Below are 22336 nucleotides of genomic sequence, written 5' to 3' on the forward strand. Positions count from 1 at the left end.
GTTTGTGTTTGTGTGACAGCTATTTTATTTATCTACCGGTGTTAAAGTGGCACAGTAAAATATTATTTACGGTAAAAGTTTGGATGTTTGACTTATCTACAATAGCAAAACATGTTTTAAAACTGTTTCTGCAGGCTAATACATTCAACATCAGTAGTATTGTTATAACTTCTAGCTCAGCGCATTTTCTTTAGTTCCTATGGCTTTTTATTTTTTTGGGTCATAGCAGCTCTTTTTAAACCCCTAAGTTTTGTACTTAAACGTTCCTTTTGGTAATATAAATTCACATTTTTATCAAAAAAAATAAAAATAAATAAACACCGTATCATAGTAACCTTAATTATTTTGTACGTTTCAAAATTTCGTGGAAGAAGTGCAGTAAGCGACGAACATAGGTTTTCAAAAGTATTTGTCTTGTTTTCGTGTAGATAATTGTGATGGGCTTCGAAGCCCAAAGCCCATCCCACCATTAAAGCCCTAAAAAGGTAAAACAAAGTATCACTTTCACCTCAAGATGCTCTGTGTTGCTTTTGCTCCTCTTCCCCCCTCCCTTGAATGAGTTAAGCGAAGGTTCTGCTAAAACCCTCTTTGCTCACCACTTGCCTAACCACCAGAGCCACGACCTTCTTCTCCTCTGTTTCTCAGCAGTTACGCTCTACCTCTCACCAGACGGAGATGGATCCTTCTGATTCGGAGCGTTACTGTTATGACCCGGTGTTGCGATGGAATCCTGAAGTGGAAGACTACTTCACTAAAGCTTATGGACCTGACCACTTCGCTCGCATTTCAAAGGCTCTCACGTACTGTTCTTCGCACCTTTCTATCATTCTCATCTAGTTTTGAACCAACATTGCTCTCCTTTACGTGCTTTGAATTAGCGTTGCCTTATTATATTCTCTAATTTCTCCTGAATCGAATCAGATATTTTTTTTTGTTGGTTGTTGTTGTTGTGTGCCTAAGTGTGTGAGCTTATATACATTTCCCCCAATGTTAGCATCTCCTTCACATGATCCAATTTTAGTCTAGTCTAGCCATAGGAACTAAATTTAACAAAATTGCTTAGAGTTGCTACATGTTGCTTGACTCTTTTTATTTGTTTTTGTTCCATATTAGGCGCCCAACTTCCTATTCCTGCATTCGGGTGAACACAGTTAAAACAACAAGTGATGCGGTTATCGAAAAGCTTACGAAAATTTTAAATGATTCGGATGAGGGTTTGAAGCTAGTACAATCAGATGGAAGTAGTCCCATTACCAAGTGTCAGATACCTGGTTTGGACTATGTTGTTTTTGTCAATGGTTCAGGACCACATAGGATTCAATATGACTTTGGTCTTGAAAACCCTCCTAAAGAGGTACTTGTGAGCAGGAAGTGTGCTGAAGCAGTTCTTAGAGGAGCCCAGGTAAACTCGAGATTCTCTCATTAAAAAATTTAGTGGCTAGGTATGGGTCACAATGATCTCAGAAGGAGGCTTTAGAGGTTTGATAGTTATTTACAAGTATCTTAGTATCAATCCTGGTCACTATGCTCATGGGTTGGAGTATGAATCCCCCCTTATCTTGGTTGTCTTCATTATCTGACAATCTAAGTGAGAAGTCCATGCCATAGACTATACTGTGAACAAAATATACTTATATATATTTCCTATTTGTCCTGTTGTAGATCTATGTTCCAGGTGTACTGGCTTGCACTGCCCATGTTGAGAAAGGAGATGCGGTTGCTGTCTGTGTTTCTATGGAGCAACCTGGTGATGAAGGTGACTGGAGTGTTAATATGACTCGTGGGACCACCCTCCAGGGTCTGCCAACAGGCAAGAATCAGAAATTTTTCTTTTGCTTTGGTCACTATAAAATAACTGGAGGGACCTATCATATCATTGACCAATTACTAAGAAATCTTGTGAAATGTTTTTAACTTAACAGTTGACATGTGCCGTAGTGTTATTGTAGATCCTTATTATCGTGAACGCAGTGGACTATATATCGGCATGGGAACAACTATGTTGTCAAGGGCTGGGATGTTTCGTGTTCCTAATGGAATTGCGGTGGATTTGAGCAATAGAGTTTTCAGATTGCCTTCTTTACATAGTAAGCTTCTTCTTTTGCTTTTGTACTTCAGCTTACAGTTTATGACTCTCAGTATCTTATTTCATAATGGGGCATTACCCTTACATTGTCGTTTTTTCTCCTTAGATGTCCTTGAGGGGGAAATATTTCTTCAAAACCTGCCAAGTATTATTGTTGCTCATGCTCTTGGTAAGTAATATTAATTTTCGGTCTGTGGTATGCTTACACCTTCACCCGTATTATGATATAGTTACATATATCCATAATTCAAATACAGTAGATACTAGATATCAATGAGAACCCCAGGTGGAAACAAGATTGATGAGATCCTGAATTCTTATCTTTGGTGCACAGATCCTCAGAGAGGGGAGAGAATATTAGATATGTGTGCAGCACCTGGAGGGAAGACTACTGCAATTGCAATACTTATGAATGATGAGGGAGAGATAGTGGCAGCTGATAGATCTCATAACAAGGTACAGTTTCTTATGATTGTAGTAATATTTATTTAAACATATGATTTCTATTGGGGTTTACTTGCTTTTCAATTTACATTGAATGCTTAGAATACAAAATGTTAAGTTTGCAAAATTGCATACTCTAATAAGTTTGTTTACTATTTTCCAAAACGCAGGTGCTGGATGTCCAGAAATTGTCTGCGGAGATGGGATTAAGCTGCATAACAACATGTAAACTGGATGCACTAAAATCTGTTTGTCTTCCAAACACAGTCAATGATTCCACAACATTAGTTAACAGTGATAATAGTAGTTCCATGACTAGCCATTCTGAATTACCATCAAACGAGGCAATGACATCATCTGTTACTTCTGGAAGATCCGAGGCTGACAAATCGTGTGAGGAAAATGGTAATTAAGCTACTTTCTCATACTGTTTACTTGGTTTGGTTGTTTTCTTCGAAATGTTGGCCTCTGTGTTTGCTAGGTAAAAGTAACTCAATAAACTTACCATGTTTGCATTGTCTTTCCTCCTTTGTGGACAAGGAACTTAATTATCACTTTGGCATCAAACAGATACAGAACATAACCTTACTAAATTGGCATGTGTAGCCCATTATCTCACGTCTATGCATATGTGTAAAAATTAAAATCCCTATTTACATATATTCTGGTTGTTCACAAAAACTAACTAGAAGCTTGATTTTCCCATTATCGCCCATGTTGTAGCTAAAACTGAACAGCCAATTGGAGAGGATAAAGTTAGCCAAGCTGACATCAGGAAGAATAAAGGAAGATTGAAAAATGGCCGTGGAAGAACTCAATGCCAAGGTGGAAGGGCTGGAAAGTCCCAAGGTTTCGCACCTAACAGTTTCGATAGAGTCCTTTTAGATGCTCCTTGTTCTGCCCTTGGCTTGAGACCTCGTCTGTTCGCTGGACTGGTAAGATAATAAATTCAAGACTTGGCTGTGTTGTGTGAACTTCTACATTTGCGTGATGCTTTATTAAGCATCTACTTCGCATGAGTTAACAATGTGTACACGTTCTAGTATTTGGGGTCTACATGTGGATAGCCTTAGCTTATGTGGCGGAAGTATTGTTTCTTAGTAGCTTCTTGAAGTATATATACTGTTATACGTATCGACCTATTATATTAAGTGTTTGTACTTTGTAGTAATTTAGAGTAGAGTCTGTGTTTCTTCCTCCCTGTTTCTAAGATTTTTCAGAGGGTGGTGACTTGTGGAGTGAATTTTCCATTGTTATTTTTTATAGGAGACTGTTATATCTTTGAGAAATCATGGATGGTACCAGCGAAAAATGTTTGACCAGGCTGTTCAATTGGTTCGCGTTGGTGGAATTCTCGTATACTCAACGTAAGTATGCAAATATAATCATAAATTCGTTAAATTCTGAATTCACATTATCCAAGCTATGCAGATGAGGCCTAGACGTCCTCAGTCACACAGTCTTGAGTAATTGAGAGTTACTGTAGTCTTATCTGTGGATGATTTGTTTTCCATTTTGTTAGGTGCACAATTAACCCTAGCGAGAACGAGGCCGTGGTTCGCTATGCTCTAGATAAATACAGATTTCTATCTTTAGCACCACAGGTTTTGATCTAAAATACCCTTTTCATATTGAAGGCACCAAGAAAACTGTTTGAGATCTTGGCACGTATTGCATTATGATCTTGTTCTTTGTGTTAATGTATCTTCATGTGTTTGCTGTCTTGATGCAGCATCCTAGGATTGGAGGACCTGGTCTAGTTGGTCGATGTGAATTCCCCGACGGATATATCGAGTAAGCATATGTACCCATTATAGTGATCTAATAAGTGATGAGTAACAAAGCAGGGCTTAAAAAGATTGATGATAAAAGAGATGGCTTTGATTTGTGGGCTGTAAATTTAATAAACGAACCATGTATGTTTTGCAGGGAATGGTTAAGACCTGGTGAAGAGGAACTGGTTCAGAAATTTGACCCGTCAGCTGAGCTCGATACAATCGGGTTCTTTATAGCTAAATTCAGCATCGGCCCCAAGGATTAAGATCTCAAAATGTTGATTCGTGATCCAAGACATTTCACACAAAAAAAGATGGTGGTTTATATATTGTTTTTGAACCTAAGAATAGGATGGTATTTTTTTATTGATCTTGTTTTTTAAATGAGATGGAAAGACATACATTAATCTGTATACATTGTTTTGATAAAAAACAGTTTTACAATAATTACAAATCCTTTATAGCTGGTTCTTCTTCTTGTTCATTACACAAGCTGTTTTGGCTTCAAGAGTTTTCTCGTACTCTTCAATGGACCTGAAGAGCTCAGAGAAGTTGCCTTTACCAAAGCCACCACATCCTCCACTCTGGATTCGGATTTGCAGAATCCGTCTGTAAATGTAGCAAAATAACATTATTCAGGTACTGACCGTGATTAGAGAAACTGTTAGAATTTGGCTAATAAATGTTTTTAATTTAATTGTATAATTCAATTAAATGAAAGAGGCAAACAGAAAAAAATATATATATATACTGATGCTCAGTAATTTATTAATGTAGTTAGATATACGTATCTTTTGTCGGTAAGAATATACATGAAAGACTGGTAAATTACTAATTTAAGCACATGCTTTTGAATGGTCCAATTAACTCACAAACATGCTTTTGTATAGCTTTAAATTAGTAATATATTTTTTATTGTCCTTCAGAGTCTTGTTACAAAAGCGGAGAGGAAACATAATAGTAGGTTTCGGATCACTTCCTCCCTTACCTCCTCCACCGCCTTTTTTAGATCCAGAACCTCCACCAATTTATTAAAAAAAATATATTACTAATTTAAAGAAACCAGAAATCAAATATCAAAAAAAAAAAAATACTAATTTAAAGCTATAGATATATCCAATCTCAAGTGACTCTCATGGAGCTCGCAATCAGTTTGAGTAAATCAAAGAGGCAAACAGAGAAAAAAAATTATACTAATGCTCAGTAATTATTAATGTAATCACCATTTTGTATAGTAATAGTTACCTTCTCAATCTAGACCCGCACAGATATGAACATAGACAACATAAAACACTGGTAAAGCTTTATTAAAAATTGAAAATCACTATCAAAAATTTTTGGCATGACAGAATACCAATTTTTTTTTTTTTTTTTTAATACCATTTTAGATATACATATCTTTTGTGTCAATAAAAGTCAAGCATGCTTTTGAATGGTCCAATTAACTCACAAACATGTATAGATTTAAATTAGTAATATATTTTTTTTTTGATATTTGATTTATTAGTTTTTAAATCTGTAGGAAAAAAAATTCTAAAAACCAAAAATAAAGATCCCAAACAAACAATACAAAAACTACATGTATTTTTTTTCATTTTCATTTTAAATCCCAAAAGAAAAATGGTTTTTGGTTAATTGGTTTTATGAAAAAATAACATAGATTGAGCCAATCTTGTACGCCGTTGGCAAAAAAATAAAAAAATAAAAAAAAATAAATAACATAGCAGCATTTGAAAACATTTGAAAACCAAAAATTTTAAATCTTGTATGTAAATGAGCATTTAAAAACACAAAGACATTTTTAACAGGCTATGTTGGACTTAGAAGACTTGGAGATGTAACAGTTGACGCGGAGAAGAGGGAAAAACTCTTGTCACTCTAAAGATGAGCTAAGTGTCCTCCGATCCTTTTTTTAAGTGGCTTTTAAATGCGTGTTTATGCTTATTTAAGATTTGGTGAAGAGGAACTGGTTCAGAAATTTGAGTCAGGTTCTTTATAGCTAAATTCAGCATCGGCACCAAGGATTAAGATCTCAAAATGTTGATTCGTGATCCAAGACATTTCACACAAAAAAGGATGGTGGTTTATACATTGTTTTTGAACCTAATTATAGGATGGTACTTTTTTATTGATCTTGTTTTTTAAAATGAGATGGAAAGACATACAATAATCTGTATAACATAGTGGTTTGATAATACAAAACAGTTTTACATTAATTACAAATCCTTTATAGTTGGTTCTTCTTCTTGTTCATCCCACAAGCTGTTTGGCTTCAAGAGTCTTCTCGTACTCTTCAATGGACTTGAAGAGCTCAGAGAAGTTGCCTTTACCAAAGCCACCACATCCTCCACTCTGGTAAGCCTTCCCTTCATCGTCTTTCATCATACATCCTACTCTCTGGATAATCTCTATAAATATCGTCGGCCTATCAATCATAAAGAAAGACATTTGCTTAGCAAATCCTAACAATGTATTTTGTTTGTTAAAACACTGATTCTTTCCGCTGTACCTGTCACCAAGTGGTTTCGTGAAGATTTGAAGCAACGTCCCTTGATCATCTCTGTCCACAAGGATCCCTAATTCCTCACACTCCTTGATCTGTTCGTCGCTGAGCACATCGCCAACACGTTTCTTCAGATTCTGGTAGTAAGTAGGCGGAGGAGAAGGCATGAAGTCAAATCCTCCAACGCTGCTTCTCTTCCTCATCTCTCTCAGAGTCCTGAATATGTCTTCACTCATCAGAGCCAGATGCTGTAGCCCTGCTCCTTCGTTGTGTTCCAGATAAGTCTGAATCTGACTCTTCCTCTTCGTCCCGTGAACCGGCTCGTTAATCGGTAGAAGAACCATTTCATCATTGCTAGCTAGCACAGCTGAATTTAAACCGCTCTCTGCTGTTCCAACATCGTCTGCTGTGAACTCCGCAAATTGGTGAAAGCCAGTGAACCCTGCAATGTAAGTCAAAGCTGGACCAAGCTCTGGAACGTTTCCCACGGCGTGGTCAAGCCTCCGTATACCGTAATCCAGTGGAAACGACGACGTATCCACCACAGGCTCAAATCCTGGCAAGAATTCCGATTTATCCGTGTCTCCCTCTTTGTAACTGACATATCTGAGAACGACATCGCCGTATAGTTTAACCTCAGCGATCGTAACGGATCCGTCGAGGACCATAGGAGGCGACGAAGGAATAGCGCCGTTAGAGACACTTACGGAGAAAGCTGACTCAGCGTCTTCTACTTCAATCGCAACAGCTCTTACGCCGAGACCATGCGAAGAGAAGAAGGAGCGGGAAGAGACGTGATCGAAGCTTGGGATGGAGGCTGTAGCGGTCGGTTTAGTTTCTCCGGCGGTGAGAGACGGAGAGTAGGGAGCAGTGAAAAGGAATCTGAGGTCGCCGGAGGTAAGTAGGTAAGAGGCGTGAACCATGTTTCCGGTGGATAGATCGGATTTGGCGGAGAATCTCATCCCGAGACCCCATGAGAAGCGACGAGCAACGTTGGTGGCGTCGCCGCACCAGAACTCGATATGGTGGAAGCGCTTAACCTTGAACTTATCAGACTTTGGATTCTTCCTCACGAAGTTGGAAAATCCGACGAGTTTGAATCCAGGCGACGACGCCGCAGCGCTGTCGTCGTCGCCGTTGTGCTGCTGAGTATCTGAAACGGCGGCGTTTTGGTGGCCCATTGATTTCACCAACTCTGCGATGGAACTGAGCCTGTATCGTTGAGCTTTGATGCTAACGAGATAGATAAAGGATTTTCTGATTATAATATTATGACCGAGAATGGCAGCAGGTCAACAGATGTTGACCGTCAGTGGACATCGAAGTGTACACGTGTACGGTCCGATTTTGATGAAAGTAAGGATACGTTCCGTGATGGATCTCCCTGTTTGCTCTTTGGCTCATCCTTGTCCAATTACGGAGTGCTCACGTGTAGGACTTATCTACCGGTTAGAATATCATTAGTGGCATTTTTCCAATATCAAAAAAAATTACTTGAAAACGATGGAACCCTGTCCAACCATAATACATGGCTGAGGCAAAGACAGAATCAGACAACCACTTTGTAATGCCAATTTTCTCAAACTTACGATATGTAAAGAGACAACCTTACATGTATGCATGAAACTCCATCTATTGCTCCAGTGATCAAACAGCTCAACTTCACTATTCATATGTCCAAACCAAATCCATCTACAGCTACCTTTAGAATTTTGACCTCTTAATTCTTTCACTCCCGCCCAAACATACGATTACATCCGTCATCCCTAGCTTATAGTTTGTTAAATTTGTTATGAGTTACACAAGGTCTAGTTCCGATCCACTAGAAGAACGACGCGTCTTAAGGAGCATTGTTACAATTTAAAGTTACAAGCTTTGCACAATAAGCTTATTTAACTAAGGTCTCAAACTCTTATGCCATGTTTTGTTCCACATCTTGAGGGTTTTCTAGAGCTATTATATGCTTCTTAAACAAAGCCGCAGCTTCTTCCCTCTCCTCAACCCGTCCCAGCTTGTCATATACCATCGCCATTAAGTACGAGGCTTCCGCTGCCAGTTCATGGTACTGCACAATAAACACAATGAGTACCAATAGTGAATCACGGTTACTAAGATCCAATTTTTTCAGTTATGATGAGCTAACGAAGCTGAAACCTAGTTGTATAAGAGTTCGGTTTTATTTTTGAATCAAAAGCTATATAGCATTCTTATTGGCATAAGTTACCTCCAAAGCTTCAAGTTCATCTGAAGCTTGCCTTAGAGAATCCAGGACAGTATCTGAATCTGTGGATACTGGTAGCAAAAGTCAAAACAAATTAAAAACTTGCAACGAGAAAGATAAAACTTTATCCATAACAGTCGGATTCTATTCATTATGTTTTGAACATCTCACTTAGGCTACCATAACCCTAATGTCATTCACTTCAATTTATTCTTAATAAAACAGAGACCATGTTTGGCTTGTTATTTTCATTGTCCGTTCATTCTGAAAAGGCAATGACTATTCGATATCTTGCAACTACGAAACATGAACGACAATCTGACGGCAAAAAAAGTACCTACAGTCTAAGTAGTAAAAGACAACAAAAGCTACCTGAAAAGCTTGGATCCGAGAGATAGCAGTTTGCTTCAAAGATGTATGCTCGAGCACGCAACTCCAAACCTCCATGACCAAGAATCATAGGGAAAGCCCCATGCAAAAGGTCTAATGCCCGTTTAGCATGATTTGATCTAAGACCAAGCCACAGCTCAGCCAGCGTGAGCGTAGCTGATGCTCTGAGAAGATCCAAGTTGAATGACTGGCAAAACGAGATGCTTGCCAACGCATATGGAAGACCCAGGACTGAATTTCCTGACTTCTGTGAACCAAAAAAGAAGGGGGGCGAAAATTGAAAGCCACTCAGAAAACTGATGAAGAAATGAAAATAATACCCATAGCACAATGGTTTTATGTATTCTAATCCCAATGATAGAGCAGATTCAGAAGAAATACATGCATGTTAGCTAAGCTATGCATGGAAGGAAAAATATATTCCAGCAAACCAATCTCGTAAGGTAGCATAGATTGTCACTGGAATATCAGATTCCAATTAATGTGTTCTCAAGCTAGAAATTTATTACCTTATGGATCTCTGCAAGAAGAAGAAGAACAGAAGCCTTTTCGATTTGCAAATTGAATTTGTGACACGTGCAAAAAAGGGAGTGTGCCACATTTGCTGCCTGTAGAGAACGTAATAGGAAAGCAAACTTGAAGATACACTAACAATAGCACATGGCCTGAGATTATAGATTGCACATGGAGTTAATAACAGATGGTCAATAAGGATTTACTACAAACCTGGCTATACTGTTTTGCTGCAAGCAAAGTCCGAGCTTCGCGAAGACTTGCTTCTACTTTCAGCTCCATGTCTACACCCATGGCTGTTGATGCCAAGCCTCCTAGCTCATTGCACATTGGTTGAGCTAGCTTTAGATTCCCACTAATAGAGTTAAGAAAGTTAAAACAGCTGACTTAGAGATAACAATTCCAACACAACAGAAAGCCTCTGTTCAAATTCTATAACCAAATGAATGGTTTATACAGTTTCGAAGCGTTTAAATTTATCTACATAACCCTCAAACAATGCACTAAATGATCGCAGATGAATTAGATTTGCTGGTTCTATGATGTTGCTTAAGCAAAATATCAAGAAGATGCATTTTATTTAGAATTTAGAGTGCTGTAAAATAGTGAAACTCCGGCAGAGTTGCGTTGGGGGAGCAAAAGTTGATTAGAAACCCCCATCCTTTCTCGTACCCATGGTGCTTATATGAACCAATAGAGAGATTAACTGGAGTGACATGTTTAGGAGACTGGGAACCTTACCAATGCAAGGCACGTTCATGTAGTAGCTGCAACTTGAGCAACAAAATTTTTGATTTTGATACGGTTAAGAACTTTTCCTCCGCAATCTTAAGAGCAGCAAAGGCATCTAGAAAAGCATTTTTTCAGAAAACAGGTCAACACAGGAAAGAAAAACATAAAGCAAGATCTAAATAAATACCCTGCATGCAATAGAAGCAGCAACAAATAAACGTGATTGGAAAATTTCGAATAAAATATAGACATTTCTACACCGACTTGGCCCATAACAAGATAAACATGACCTTATGCAATCTAACCTTTGTGTCCCTTATATAGTGCCAGATGTTGAATGAGCTTTAAGTATGCTAACTCTCCGTCAGATGAACTACAGAAGCAAGAAATAGATCAAAATCCCTCAAGACGAATGTAAGAGACCGTTTTAGAAAGAAGGAAGAGAGAGAGTGTGGGGCGGGGAAAAGAAAGTGATATATTTCAAGGAAATTACCTTGAATGGTCACCGAATAAAGTAGCATACACCAAGGTATTCATACGAGCCATAAGAGCACTATCAAGAAACAAATGAATTAATGAACTACAGAAAATCAACACTTTGTACTTTCTATGGTGGTTAGTTGTCAGAAAGTTGAGGTCAGCAAAGGGCGGAATTGTATGAGTATACCTGCCATAAAACTCCCATGAAGTAGCCCGGAGTAGATATGAAGCACCTATTAATTGTGATACTGATCCAGGAATCGAGACCGAATGATCACATAATTGGAAAAAAGTCGAACTCTTTCTAGAACCAGAGTCCTGGGAAACCACAGCTGGACCCCATGGTTTTTGCAAGTCTTTAAGCCAAGCCGAGCTTAGAGAACCATCGATGGCCATAGTAGAGCTTTCAGAAGAAAAGTCGCTGATTAGGTGTGCACCTAGTCGTATCTCCTGCCATGGATTATTCAAGAACTGATTAGACCTCAAAGGGAGATGTAAATATTTCACTCTATTCAAAATAGTTAGGTGGTATACTCAGTACCTTGCAGACACTAACTGGACAAGTTTTGTGACGCATGGAAGCTTTGGGACCAAACGACAGTAGAGGCCTTTGCACATGCTGTATTACAACAAAATAACTATTCTGATTTCACGTATACCAAACATTAGGATACCAAATATATGGATTTTTTTGCACTATTTGACAGTTATCAAAGAAGCAGGGCTAGCTAAGCATTAAAAAAAACAGATATTCTGAATGTAAAAGTACGTGCAAATTTAAGCTTCGTACGTCAAGTTTACAGAAACAAAAAAAAAAGAGATGAAAGAAGACACATGCGGAAAGGAAACTGGTCACTTTTCTTTCTTTGTAACACATCCTATAACCCAAGAAAACTAGTTGAGTATAGACCTTACCATTAACTCAAATTTAGCCATCGCAAGATGATTGGAAGCCACTAAGCGTCTTAACTTTAGACTGTCAGCTCTCCTTAAAGACTCCTTCAAAAGTATGTACACTCTTTGTTGTACAGATAATGACGACGCAGTGCTAGTGACAGGTGAGTACGAGGATCCAAGAACACTGCTAGTACTTGCAATGCCCATTTCTGATAACAAGTTGCTCATTGCTGCTAGTGTATATGCTAGACAAGTATCATTACTAAGCTGCAGAATCAACATACGTTTTAAATACCATAAATATATATAGCTTGAACAAAAGTATCTTCAAACAACATAAGCTTTTGACGGTGCTCATGTGATTGCACATTGAAGCTACGTGAGAAAATTTGATCCGTCTAGCATGTACAATATACAACTAATTCATATCTGCTAAGACTGCACTACCCCATGTGACACCATAAAATCAGTACGTAATTTACATATATCTTTTTATCAGCGGTAAAACATCATGTAAAACTGTAAATTAAGTCTGATGCTCTTAAATACAGAATTATATTAAGAGACAGAGCAATAATGGTCCTAAATCCCTTCGCAGAACTTTATAATATAAAACTAGAAAAAAAGTAGCTCCAAATTCAGCTTAAGGAAAATTTTATACAACTACACGTCCTGCAGGAATTTAACACACCACTTTCTTCAAAATATACAATAAATAAAGTAACAGCAGATGAATAAAGTGAGAATATACCTGCTGTGATACACGCACAGCTTCTGTTAAAACCTGTGGTTGGGGAGAAACCATATTATAAGCACACCAAACAATGATAAGACCCTACTTCATGTCTAGTGAGATCACTTATAATTATGAAGTTAAGATAGCAAACAAATCACTGCTTGCATGGGCAAATTTTTAACTTTTTAAAATAAATTTGTATATACACAGAAGTATGATCTAAGTAGCTCACTATAATTTCAAGTAATATATCAAGGAGAATAATAGTGTCAGGTTAACACACTCAAGATTCATCAAAAATGAGCATCACTTATTATTAGCCTCACAAACAGCCCAATAAACTATCCAACGTACAATGTGGTCCATCAAGGAAGTATTTTAAAGGTCAAGAACAATTCTTTAGCAATAGAAACTATCAAAATAAGTAGTGCTCACCTCTAGGGCCAAATTCGGATGCCCAAAGCGGAAATGCATCATTCCCAAACATAGCAACGCAATCTCGTACCTTCCATACATGCTGCAATCAGCTGAAGGAGGAACAAGGTCAAATCCCTCGGTCCCTGCACTTTAAGGCAATGGAACATGGATCAGCTCATGTTTGAAACAAATTTCTTAGTGCCAAACATCTAACAGGCAAACAAAACAGGATATTTACAGGAGTCACATGCAAGCGATAAGCAGTCAGCAGTAATATTATGATAATTCTGACATTTTTTTTTTGGGAAACGGATAATAACAGCAAAAACTACAGATTACCTGTAATCAAAGTAACGGAGGAGATTATCCAAAGCAGCAAAATAGTCATCGCTGTGAAGTTTATTCAAGTAGCGCAAAAAGTGAACCTGCATCATTGCATGCCATACATAACATGTAAGAATATTAAAACAATCAAAGAATAGATAACTTCTGAATCGAATGCAAAGTAAAATATGAAGAAGCAAGAACATTACACGATGCAATTCAGGGGCTAAATTCTGAAGCTGCTCAAGGAAATTTTCAATCGAACTTGACGAGAATGAACTTGAACTTCCATGGCTGACATTTCAAGGAGATGAACGTTTTAGAACTAGCAGTACTTTTGACAGAATTATATCGATTACTAAGAAAATAGAGGTTTACGTTTCAATTGCATCAGCCTGCTCCATTAAAAACCCTTGTATCTGCAAATTTGTCCGAAGGAATAATGATTCATCTACTAGAGTATCCTCAACTGTACTTGATGACGCACTAGCAACTAGAGTAGCTTCTGTAATTTTCTTGCTGGTTCTTGACGATTCCTTCGGAGAAACTCGCCAACCTGCATGTTTCATTTGTTCTGTGCGTTTATATAACATTGAGAGCCTTACAAAACAAGTGTCGAAACATCAGAATGAAACAAAACCACAAAAGCAGCAACTAATTTAATTAGAGTAGGGAAATATCTTTGTAACTGTTCATAAACAAAAAATAATCTTAAAAAGTTTTATACAAACACTTCAAAAGTCGTCGGAAAAAAGTGTGATACAGGTTGAACTGTGATCCTACCACTAATGCAAATGCATTAGCAAAAACATGTTACCAAACATAGAAAGGAAAGTAGCATCTAAAGCCTGATCACAAATATAAAACTCTATCCATCCACTCAATATTTTCTAGCACTTGGAAAAGCTGAGAAATATTAAGTTTTCTTTGCGCAAAAATACGGGATTTACAGAAGTGATACCTTCTATCACTTTGAATATTGCTTCAGGCGTATGAAGGTGAAAAGGGACGCTTCTATTAACATTTTTCTGAAGCTCTAGTTCTTCGGTTGCTTTATCAATGGCATAAATCTCCATATCCATCTGATCATAATGTATTAATGATTCCAGATCATTATTAGATGCATCAAACTGAGCAGAGCTTGAATGAGCTTCTTTGCAATAATCTTCAATGCTTGAAAAAAGATGACAAACTCCCTGCACGGGATTTCACATATCAATGAAATGGACAGTTCTTTCAAACATTTATTTATGTGTTTCTGCAAGGTAAAGAATGAAGACGGAAAATTACAAGTGTCTGGTGCTGTATGATAGATTCTGACGTTATTTTCGACATTACAATTGGGTGTTTAAACTTAGGAAAAGGAAGAACGATCAAGAGGTTCGTTATATTCATTCTGAACATTACCGCTAAAAATTATACTTCACCCAGATCTGTCAGAGTTTTGCCATTAAATCTCAATCTAAAAGCAATTATAAGTAGGCCTACACTTTAAATCTAGCCTGGAAAACTACTCTATCTTAGTGGGTCAAAAACAAGCAAACGTCACATACATAATTAACAAAACCTCAGACTAAACATCATTTTGAACAATAGATCTACTATCCAGTTTGAAGATAAAACAAAAATAAAAAACACGTAAAAAGCACAATACCTCGAATGATAAAAGGTTAAATGCCAAAATGCAACGACGAACAAACATTCCCAAGTTGCTGTTGGGATCCAAAATAATCTGATCGTCTTGCACAACTCCTGAATCAAGGCTCCCAAGTATTCCTACATACAAAAAAAATGATAACTAATAAGATGCAAACATGATGGGGGAAACAAAAAAAAAAAAAAAAAAACTTTAACCAAGCAAGCAGCTAACCTCGCATGTCGTTAAAGAAATTCAAAAGATCATCAGGTGAAGCCAAAGAAGAAAATCTATTGGTTAAATGGTCAGTAAGCCACGCATCCATCTCTTCACCAACATCCCTCAGCTGATTAATGAGCTCTTCCAGCTTCGGCTCATATATATCATCGCAAGACTGCAGCACGAATATCTCAATCTCGTCAGGGAAAATAACACTTTGTTAACACACAAACTCCACACTCCGTCTACTTGGAGAAAGCTATAAGAAACGGAATTAAGAAACTCGACACAACAGCATAGCTTCGAGTATAGGAGATGGGCCAGGAAACTCACACAAGAATCAAAAGAGATTTGCTGAATTAAACCTCAAAAAACATAAGACAATGCAATTAAAAGGGAGAAGAAGAAGAGTGAAACCTTAGTGAGAGAGAGCAAGTAAAGGCCGAGACGGTTGTGCTGAGAAACGGAAGAGAAAGGGAAGGGGAGAGACATCTGGGCCGAAGGAGCGTATATCTGCAGGAGAATGCAAACGGAGACCTTGTGTGGAGTTACCGCAAAAGCACCGGCTGTTCTCGTTAATCCGGCCATCTCTCTCCGTCGCTTAAACACTCACTCTCTCGCCGGATATTTTCTCCGACGAGCAGCCGGGGTTAGGGCACTTTAGATGATTTATTTTGAAATTTTGACTAAAAGAGTCACCGGGAAAGTGAGAGCTCACTTTTAAAAAGAAAGTGAAAGATTGGAGAGCTTAAAAAAAAAAAAACCAATCTCTCACAAACTTTAAGAACCGGTTATTTCAAGCCGGTAGACGATCGGGTCATACTGACCGTCTTCCAGTTAAGAGTATCCAACCCAGAGACCAAGGCCCAAAGAAGCTAAATATTTTTTAAGTTACAAAAAACTACAGAGCCCAAAGGCCCAAATAATTACCTAGTCGATTTTGTATGGTTTAGGAGAGCTATAGACAGATACTTACATCATTGGGGATGTAGCTCAGATGGTAGAGCGCTCGCTTAGCATGCGAGAGGTACGGGGATCGATACCCCGCATCTCCAATTTTTAATGTTATAATCTGTATTGGTCGTTTTTTAATATTTTCCTGTTATATTCCCCACGTGGTTAGGTGACATAAAGACTTGCGTTTTCATTTTAAAAAATCAAATATTCGTCGTTGACTTTTATGGAAACAAGTTTGCATTCAGAATTTAAGATCCAATGAAAATGGCATTTTCAGCTAAAAGAAGAAAAAGGTCAAAAACCAATGGAGTCATCGCTTCCAATTGATCGTTCAATTCAACTAAAAGCTTTCGACGATACCAAAACCGGAGTCAAAGGTCTTGTCGATGCCGGGATCTCAGAGGTTCCGGCCATATTCCGTGCACCTCCAGTTACTTTAGCAAGTCCAAAACCACCTTCCTCCTCGGAGTTCACCATCCCTACTATCGATCTCAAAGGAGGAGGTGGCGCTGACTCGATCACGCGGCGAAACTTGGTGGAGAAGATCCGAGACGCGGCGGAGAAATGGGGATTTTTCCAGGTGGTCAATCACGGTATCCCACTCGATGTCTTGGAGAAGATGAAAGAAGGTATTCGTGAGTTTCACGAGCAAGACACAGAGGTGAAGAAAGGTTTTTACTCTCGAGATCCAGCTAGTAAGATGGTGTATAGCAGCAACTTCGATCTTTTTAGCTCATCCGCGGCGAATTGGAGAGATACACTCGGCTGTTATACGGCACCGGATCCTCCGAGACAGGAGGACTTGCCCGCCACTTGTGGGTAAGGTTTCATATTTTGTTAACGTGAAATCAAATATTTGCATTCATGAGTTATGGTCTATGTAGGTTACATGTTACGTAGGTCCGATGAAATTATATAGTATATGGTCTACTAGACTACTAGTATTTTACTCCATATACGAATATCACAATACATGACTTTTTGTATAAATTTTTAAATCAACTGTACTGTATTATATATAAGATCTCCTATTGGTAATTTTTTGGTGAGGACTTTTGTTTTTGTCAGGGAAATGATGATTGAGTACTCAAAAGAAGTGATGAAATTAGGTGAATTACTTTTTGAGCTTCTCTCCGAAGCTCTAGGGTTAAACACTAATCACCTCAAGGACATGGACTGCACCAACTCCTTGCTGTTGCTCGGCCATTATTACCCGCCATGTCCCCAACCAGACCTTACTTTAGGCTTGACCAAACACTCGGACAATTCTTTTCTCACTCTTCTTCTTCAAGACCATATCGGAGGGCTTCAAGTTCTCCATGGCCAATATTGGGTTGATGTTCCTCCTGTTCCAGGGGCTCTTGTAGTAAACGTTGGAGATCTTCTACAGGTTTTAAATTAATATCTTACTATAACCTTTACGATTTTTAATCTATGGAATATATGACTTTTATAACCCTGCCCGGCACTGTGCAGCTTATAACAAACGACAAGTTCATAAGCGTGGAGCATAGGGTTTTGGCGAATGAAGATGGACCGAGAATATCGGTGGCGTGTTTCTTCAGTTCGTATTTGATGGCGAATCCTAGACTTTATGGACCTATCAAAGAGCTTTTGTCTGAACAAAACCATCCCAAATATAGAGATACCACAATTACAGAGTATGCAAAGTTCTACAGATCCAAGGGATTTGATGGTACCTCTGGATTACTTTATCTCAAGATCTGAGAGAATGTCATTTATCTAATAAATATGCTATTTGGGATTTTTTATTTTTCTCTCTGTAATAATTTTCCTTTTTTTCTTTCAATAAGACTGTGTTTAAAGCGAGTGGGCCACAAATTGTCTCTGCAATCAACTTTTGTATTTTATCAATGGGGTTAATGTAAAACTTATCTCAGTACAAAGTTGGTCCCATCTTTTGTCGGGGTAAGGTTAACTTGTCGGAGGGTGCTATATGATTTGCTCTGCTTATCTTAATGAGAAACAAAAAAAACAATTATGGAGACGGCGAAAATTGCTTCTTCGTTCGATCGAGCCAGTGAGCTTAAAGCTTTCGATGAGACGAAGACGGGTGTGAAAGGACTCGTCGACCCCGGAATCTCAAAGATTCCACGCATATTCTATCACTCATCTGTCGAGCTAGCAAACCCTAAACCAATTCCCTCGGAGTTGCTACATCTCAAGACGATCCCAACGATCGATCTAGGAGGAAGGGTTTTCGAGGATGACGTTAAGCGCAAGAACGCGGCTGAAGGGATCAAAGAAGCAGCAGCCAAGTGGGGTTTCTTCCAAGTGATCAACCATGGAGTTTCGCTCCATCTTCTTGAGGAGATGAAAGATGGAGTTCGTAACTTTCACGAGCAACCACCAGAAGCTAGGAAAGAATTGTACACCCGCGATTACAGCAAAAAGTTTATGTATACAAGTAATTTCGATCTCTACAGAGCTCCATCTGCAAATTGGATAGACTCATGCTACTGCTACATGGCTCCATATCCTCCAAAACCACAAGATATACCAGAGATTTGTAGGTATGAATGATTCCATTGCTTTAACCTGTTTTCATGTGTAATATTATTTTGTTGAAAAATGCCTCAGACCTTAGTCAACGACGTTGCTGAATAGATATATTATTGGTCAATAATTTATGCAATAATTAAGGCACTTGTATCAACTTTAATATATCTATCCATTGGTGAATTGTCCGGGATGTTATGATGGAATACTCAAAGCAAGTGGTGATTTTGGGAGAATTTCTATTTGAGCTTTTGTCAGAGGCTCTAGGGTTGAACCATAATCACCTTAAAGACATGGATTGCTTAAAGGGTTTGCGCATGCTATGCCATTACTACCCACCGTGTCCAGAACCTGACCTAACTTTTGGCACAAGTCGGCACTCCGACAGCTCTTTTCTCAACGTCCTTCTTCCTGATCAGATCGGAGGGCTTCAGGTTCGTCGTGAAGGGCACTGGTTCGATGTTCGTCATGTTCCCGGCGCTCTCGTCATCAACATTGGAGATCTGTTACAGGCACGTTTACCAAATCACTTCATGTTTGATAGCTCAGATTTCACAAGTTTAATTACAATTCTATAATTGTTTGAGCTGCGATCATCCTCTTAGTTCAAAGATGTTTTTTAATTGGGGTTTTTTAAAATGCAGCTTATAACAAACGACAAGTTCATCAGTTTGGAGCATAGAGTATTGGCGAACAGAGCCACAAGAGCTCGAGTCTCTGTGGCATGTTTCTTCACCACCCACGTACAAGTACTACCCAATCCTAGATTGTACGGACCCATTAAAGAACTTGTGTCTGAAGAAAACCCTCCAAAGTACAGAGAGACCATTGTTAGAGACTACGCTACTTACGTCAATGCCAAAGGACTCGACGGAACCTCTGCTTTGCTCCATTTAAAAATATGAAACATGGCGAGCTACTGCTTTCTCACACGTGCACGACATGACAGTATATGTAACGTTGCGCGTGTGAACCATATGTGAAATGGAATTTATGGATTCGATATTGTTATTTCCGTTCAGATACGATTAACCTATTGAATTTCAATGTTGAACGATAAACATGTTGATTATACTTATATGCTTTGGATTTCTATAGTTTTTTGTGATGAGTTGAATTAGATGACAATATTTAATGGTTTACTTGTGTTCATAGTTCACTAAATTCATGAATTTCAAGTGTTCGGGATTTTATCAAGCATGGATAAGATTAATGTTTAGGTTGGTACCTGCGTTACGCCGCAAGTTCTTTTATATTAGTTTTTATTTATTACTTTTATTTTGTTTTTTTAGAATACTATTTGTTTTCATGTTGTTTGGAATGCTATTTGTTTTTATGTTGTTTGGAATCAAATATATCATAATTAATAATTTTTTTGTAGTGGTTAATAATAATTTTTTTTGTATTCGTATTTTTATAATTTGTTGTAGTTTTCAAAGTAAAAATTGAAGAAAAAAATTAGAGTTAAACAAATTGTGGTTACTGTAATTTTTGTTACACATTGGTACGTGAGTCCGCATAAATGGTTTTTAGAAAAATTAAATACATAGATAAATAAACATTAAAATTTACTTTAATGATATATAAATTGGATGATATTGTATATAAATGTGACTTTTTATTATAATTCAAACTTACTCATTATATATATATATATATATATATATCAATACCAAGTACAATATTTTTGTCAATCAAGCCAATAATTGAAGCCATCCAATTTAGTTCAATTTTCCAATACAACATGATAAACCAGGATAAGATTTTCTTTTGTAAATATTATTAGCGTGGACGTTGATTAGTTAGCTTGACGACTTTAGAATAAAGTGTTTGGTTTAAATCATTGTCAACTTCTCCACAAGATATCCTTTATAAAGCTTTGAAGTCTTGGCCATGCTTAGGAGAACCAACGGTTTGAACCAAACATCTTGAATCACTTTCTCATATGAAGGTGGCGATTCTGTTTTTAATGGTGTTCTCTATATGGCATGTGTTAGTTTTTTCGTTTTGTCCATAACTCATATATTGAAGCACGCCTCCAACCATTTTAGATATTGCAACTACATAACCAATCATGATTCCAATCTATCATCTGTTGTTTGTTACAAATCAAAGATGAAGCTTTTGAAATTTACTAAGACCGAAAGGGAAATAAATAATGATAATTTTCACATAGAGAGTTCTAGATTAGTAGTAATTAACATTTATTGTACTAAACCTTGAAAAAAAAACGTTCTAGTCCAAAGCATCAATTTGCTCAATATCATCTTCATTCAAGACCTAAGTCAACAAAAAAGAGGTGAATCAATTTACACAAACAACATCTTTACCTCAATTAGACCTGCGATTCTAAAAGAGATTAATGAATTTTGTCATGCCTAAGTTGCTCTTTTGTGAATTTTATTAATCTTTTGTATATCAGACGACAATTTTGTGGTTAGGGAGGGACGAAATTGATATCTCTATGTCTCTCTTCTCTTCTTCCTTCATCTTCACTCTCTCTCTCTCCCCCTCTCTCTCTCTCTCTCTCTCTCTCTCTCTCTCTCTCTCTCTCTCTCTCTCTCTCTCTCTCTCTCTCTCTCTCTCTCTCTCTCTCTCTCCTTTCTCTAGTCTATCTTTTCAAATTTCTTCCCTATCATAATTTTTAACTTCGCTTCTTCTTCCAAAGAGTTCTCGATAACCAGATAATTTGATTTCATAATCTGTAGATTTTGATAAAATTATTGTTCGAATTAATCAGAGGTGAATTTGGTGAGATTGTTTTGCCTCTTAACAATGACCTAAGCTTCTTCCATGTCTCTTGCCGCACGAGTCATGCGTTTTCTTCTCTTTTTGATTGTTTCATTGAAGGCAAATCTTTCTGACGATTCTTTTGTTCCTTCTCTCTAACTGAATTCAAGAGAAGTTAGTGTGAATGAGACGAACAAACAATTAGAGTCTTGGTGTTTTTCTTTTATTATGTCTGTAAGAGTTTATGAAGTGAAAGACAACGTGATGTGGCACATAGGGATGTCAATCGGGCTGGCTCGATCCGGTTCGGCTTGAAATCTGCAAAACCTGCATATATTTGAGCCCTTCTCGGCCTGTTCCAAAATATTTTTGAGCGTATATTTCAAAGTCCGGTCCGGCTCTATCAGAGCTAAAAGACTTTTCGGGCTTTTCTGGGCTTATCTTACAGATCAAGAATTCAAACTTGTAAGTTAGTTTATAACATGTCTTAAAAAGCAATGTTTAAAAGTGTAATATAAAACAAAACAATTAAAACTTAATAACTCATCTATATTCACTAAAACCAACTTAATCTAAAACAAATAAATAACTTAAAACCAAATAAATTTTTATACTTTAACCAAATAAAAATATATATAATTCATATAAAATATCACAAATAAAGATTTTAAAAATATTAAGTAAGGGTATTAAGTAAATATGAAAACTAAGATTAGAGTTTTAAACTTTATTTACAATCAAATATTGCAATCAAAC

The 22336-nt window shown here is 37.5% G+C and overlaps 5 protein-coding genes and 1 non-coding gene across 7 annotated transcripts; 4 read left to right on the forward strand and 2 right to left on the reverse strand.

Moving 5' to 3' along the window:
- The first annotated feature begins 22 nt into the window (after positions 1–22).
- On the forward strand, positions 23–4768 carry LOC104764494 (rRNA (cytosine-C(5))-methyltransferase NOP2C-like). Its single transcript, XM_087508040.1, has 12 exons — positions 23–800; positions 1114–1402; positions 1663–1810; positions 1950–2087; positions 2193–2255; positions 2421–2542; positions 2701–2935; positions 3254–3465; positions 3797–3897; positions 4053–4134; positions 4263–4324; positions 4460–4768. The coding sequence occupies exons 1-12, from the start codon at positions 676–678 to the stop codon at positions 4569–4571; spliced, it is 1689 nt and encodes a 562-aa protein (XP_087364166.1). The 5' UTR covers positions 23–675; the 3' UTR covers positions 4572–4768.
- Positions 4769–6399: 1631 nt separating this feature from the next.
- LOC104764504 (4-hydroxyphenylpyruvate dioxygenase) lies at positions 6400–8239 on the reverse strand. Its single transcript, XM_087508044.1, has 2 exons — positions 6815–8239; positions 6400–6730 (listed from the first exon to the last, which is right to left on the reverse strand). The coding sequence occupies exons 1-2, from the start codon at positions 7987–7989 to the stop codon at positions 6556–6558; spliced, it is 1350 nt and encodes a 449-aa protein (XP_087364170.1). The 5' UTR covers positions 7990–8239; the 3' UTR covers positions 6400–6555.
- Positions 8240–8511: 272 nt separating this feature from the next.
- LOC104764514 (anaphase-promoting complex subunit 5-like) lies at positions 8512–16183 on the reverse strand. 2 transcript variants are annotated; one of them, XM_010488069.2, is made up of 20 exons: positions 15791–16183; positions 15389–15548; positions 15173–15294; positions 14480–14714; positions 13897–14074; positions 13728–13812; positions 13534–13619; positions 13213–13342; positions 12793–12825; positions 12060–12308; positions 11686–11763; positions 11332–11594; positions 11158–11217; positions 10970–11037; positions 10674–10779; positions 10146–10287; positions 9929–10027; positions 9402–9666; positions 9033–9100; positions 8512–8873 (listed from the first exon to the last, which is right to left on the reverse strand). In XM_010488069.2, the coding sequence occupies exons 1-20, from the start codon at positions 15959–15961 to the stop codon at positions 8721–8723; spliced, it is 2751 nt and encodes a 916-aa protein (XP_010486371.1). In that variant the 5' UTR covers positions 15962–16183; the 3' UTR covers positions 8512–8720. The 2 variants fall into 2 exon arrangements, with proteins under 2 accessions (XP_010486371.1, XP_087364169.1); XM_087508043.1 differs by having other exon boundaries at positions 13213–13337; positions 15791–16147.
- A 172-nt stretch (positions 16184–16355) lies between these two features.
- TRNAA-AGC (transfer RNA alanine (anticodon AGC)) lies at positions 16356–16428 on the forward strand. Its single transcript has one exon. It is a non-coding gene; the product is annotated as a tRNA-Ala (tRNA).
- A 79-nt stretch (positions 16429–16507) lies between these two features.
- Positions 16508–18237, forward strand: LOC104764559 (1-aminocyclopropane-1-carboxylate oxidase homolog 1). The gene is made up of 3 exons (XM_010488113.3): positions 16508–17149; positions 17399–17720; positions 17807–18237. The coding sequence occupies exons 1-3, from the start codon at positions 16635–16637 to the stop codon at positions 18056–18058; spliced, it is 1089 nt and encodes a 362-aa protein (XP_010486415.1). The 5' UTR covers positions 16508–16634; the 3' UTR covers positions 18059–18237.
- A 34-nt stretch (positions 18238–18271) lies between these two features.
- Positions 18272–19947, forward strand: LOC104764548 (1-aminocyclopropane-1-carboxylate oxidase homolog 2). The gene is made up of 3 exons (XM_010488101.2): positions 18272–18861; positions 19038–19362; positions 19495–19947. The coding sequence occupies exons 1-3, from the start codon at positions 18332–18334 to the stop codon at positions 19753–19755; spliced, it is 1116 nt and encodes a 371-aa protein (XP_010486403.1). The 5' UTR covers positions 18272–18331; the 3' UTR covers positions 19756–19947.
- The last annotated feature ends 2389 nt before the right edge of the window (positions 19948–22336 follow it).

The sequence above is a fragment of the Camelina sativa genome, chromosome 3 (genome assembly GCF_030686135.1).
Source record: "Camelina sativa cultivar CO46 ecotype springtype chromosome 3, ASM3068613v1".
NCBI classification, from domain to species: Eukaryota; Viridiplantae; Streptophyta; class Magnoliopsida; order Brassicales; family Brassicaceae; genus Camelina; species Camelina sativa.

Excerpts from the sequence above, each read along its gene's own strand:
- LOC104764494 (XM_087508040.1), top strand. The coding sequence starts at position 676 with ATGGATCCTTCTGATTCGGAGCGTTACTGTTATGACCCGGTGTTGCGA. Across the intron at positions 2,088-2,192 it reads CAGATTGCCTTCTTTACATA|ATGTCCTTGAGGGGGAAATA; the intron begins GTAAGCTTCTTC and ends TTTTCTCCTTAG. Across the intron at positions 4,135-4,262 it reads TTCTATCTTTAGCACCACAG|CATCCTAGGATTGGAGGACC; the intron begins GTTTTGATCTAA and ends GTCTTGATGCAG.
- LOC104764504 (XM_087508044.1), bottom strand. The coding sequence starts at position 7,989 with ATGGGCCACCAAAACGCCGCCGTTTCAGATACTCAGCAGCACAACGGC. Across the intron at positions 6,731-6,814 it reads ACGAAACCACTTGGTGACAG|GCCGACGATATTTATAGAGA; the intron begins GTACAGCGGAAA and ends TATGATTGATAG.
- LOC104764514 (XM_010488069.2), bottom strand. The coding sequence starts at position 15,961 with ATGGCCGGATTAACGAGAACAGCCGGTGCTTTTGCGGTAACTCCACAC. Across the intron at positions 12,309-12,792 it reads CTGTGCGTGTATCACAGCAG|CTTAGTAATGATACTTGTCT; the intron begins GTATATTCTCAC and ends TTGATTCTGCAG. Across the intron at positions 8,874-9,032 it reads ATGAACTTGAAGCTTTGGAG|TACCATGAACTGGCAGCGGA; the intron begins GTAACTTATGCC and ends TTTATTGTGCAG.
- LOC104764559 (XM_010488113.3), top strand. The coding sequence starts at position 16,635 with ATGGAGTCATCGCTTCCAATTGATCGTTCAATTCAACTAAAAGCTTTC. Across the intron at positions 17,150-17,398 it reads GACTTGCCCGCCACTTGTGG|GGAAATGATGATTGAGTACT; the intron begins GTAAGGTTTCAT and ends TGTTTTTGTCAG. Across the intron at positions 17,721-17,806 it reads ACGTTGGAGATCTTCTACAG|CTTATAACAAACGACAAGTT; the intron begins GTTTTAAATTAA and ends GGCACTGTGCAG.
- LOC104764548 (XM_010488101.2), top strand. The coding sequence starts at position 18,332 with ATGGAGACGGCGAAAATTGCTTCTTCGTTCGATCGAGCCAGTGAGCTT. Across the intron at positions 18,862-19,037 it reads CAAGATATACCAGAGATTTG|CCGGGATGTTATGATGGAAT; the intron begins TAGGTATGAATG and ends TTGGTGAATTGT. Across the intron at positions 19,363-19,494 it reads ACATTGGAGATCTGTTACAG|CTTATAACAAACGACAAGTT; the intron begins GCACGTTTACCA and ends TTTAAAATGCAG.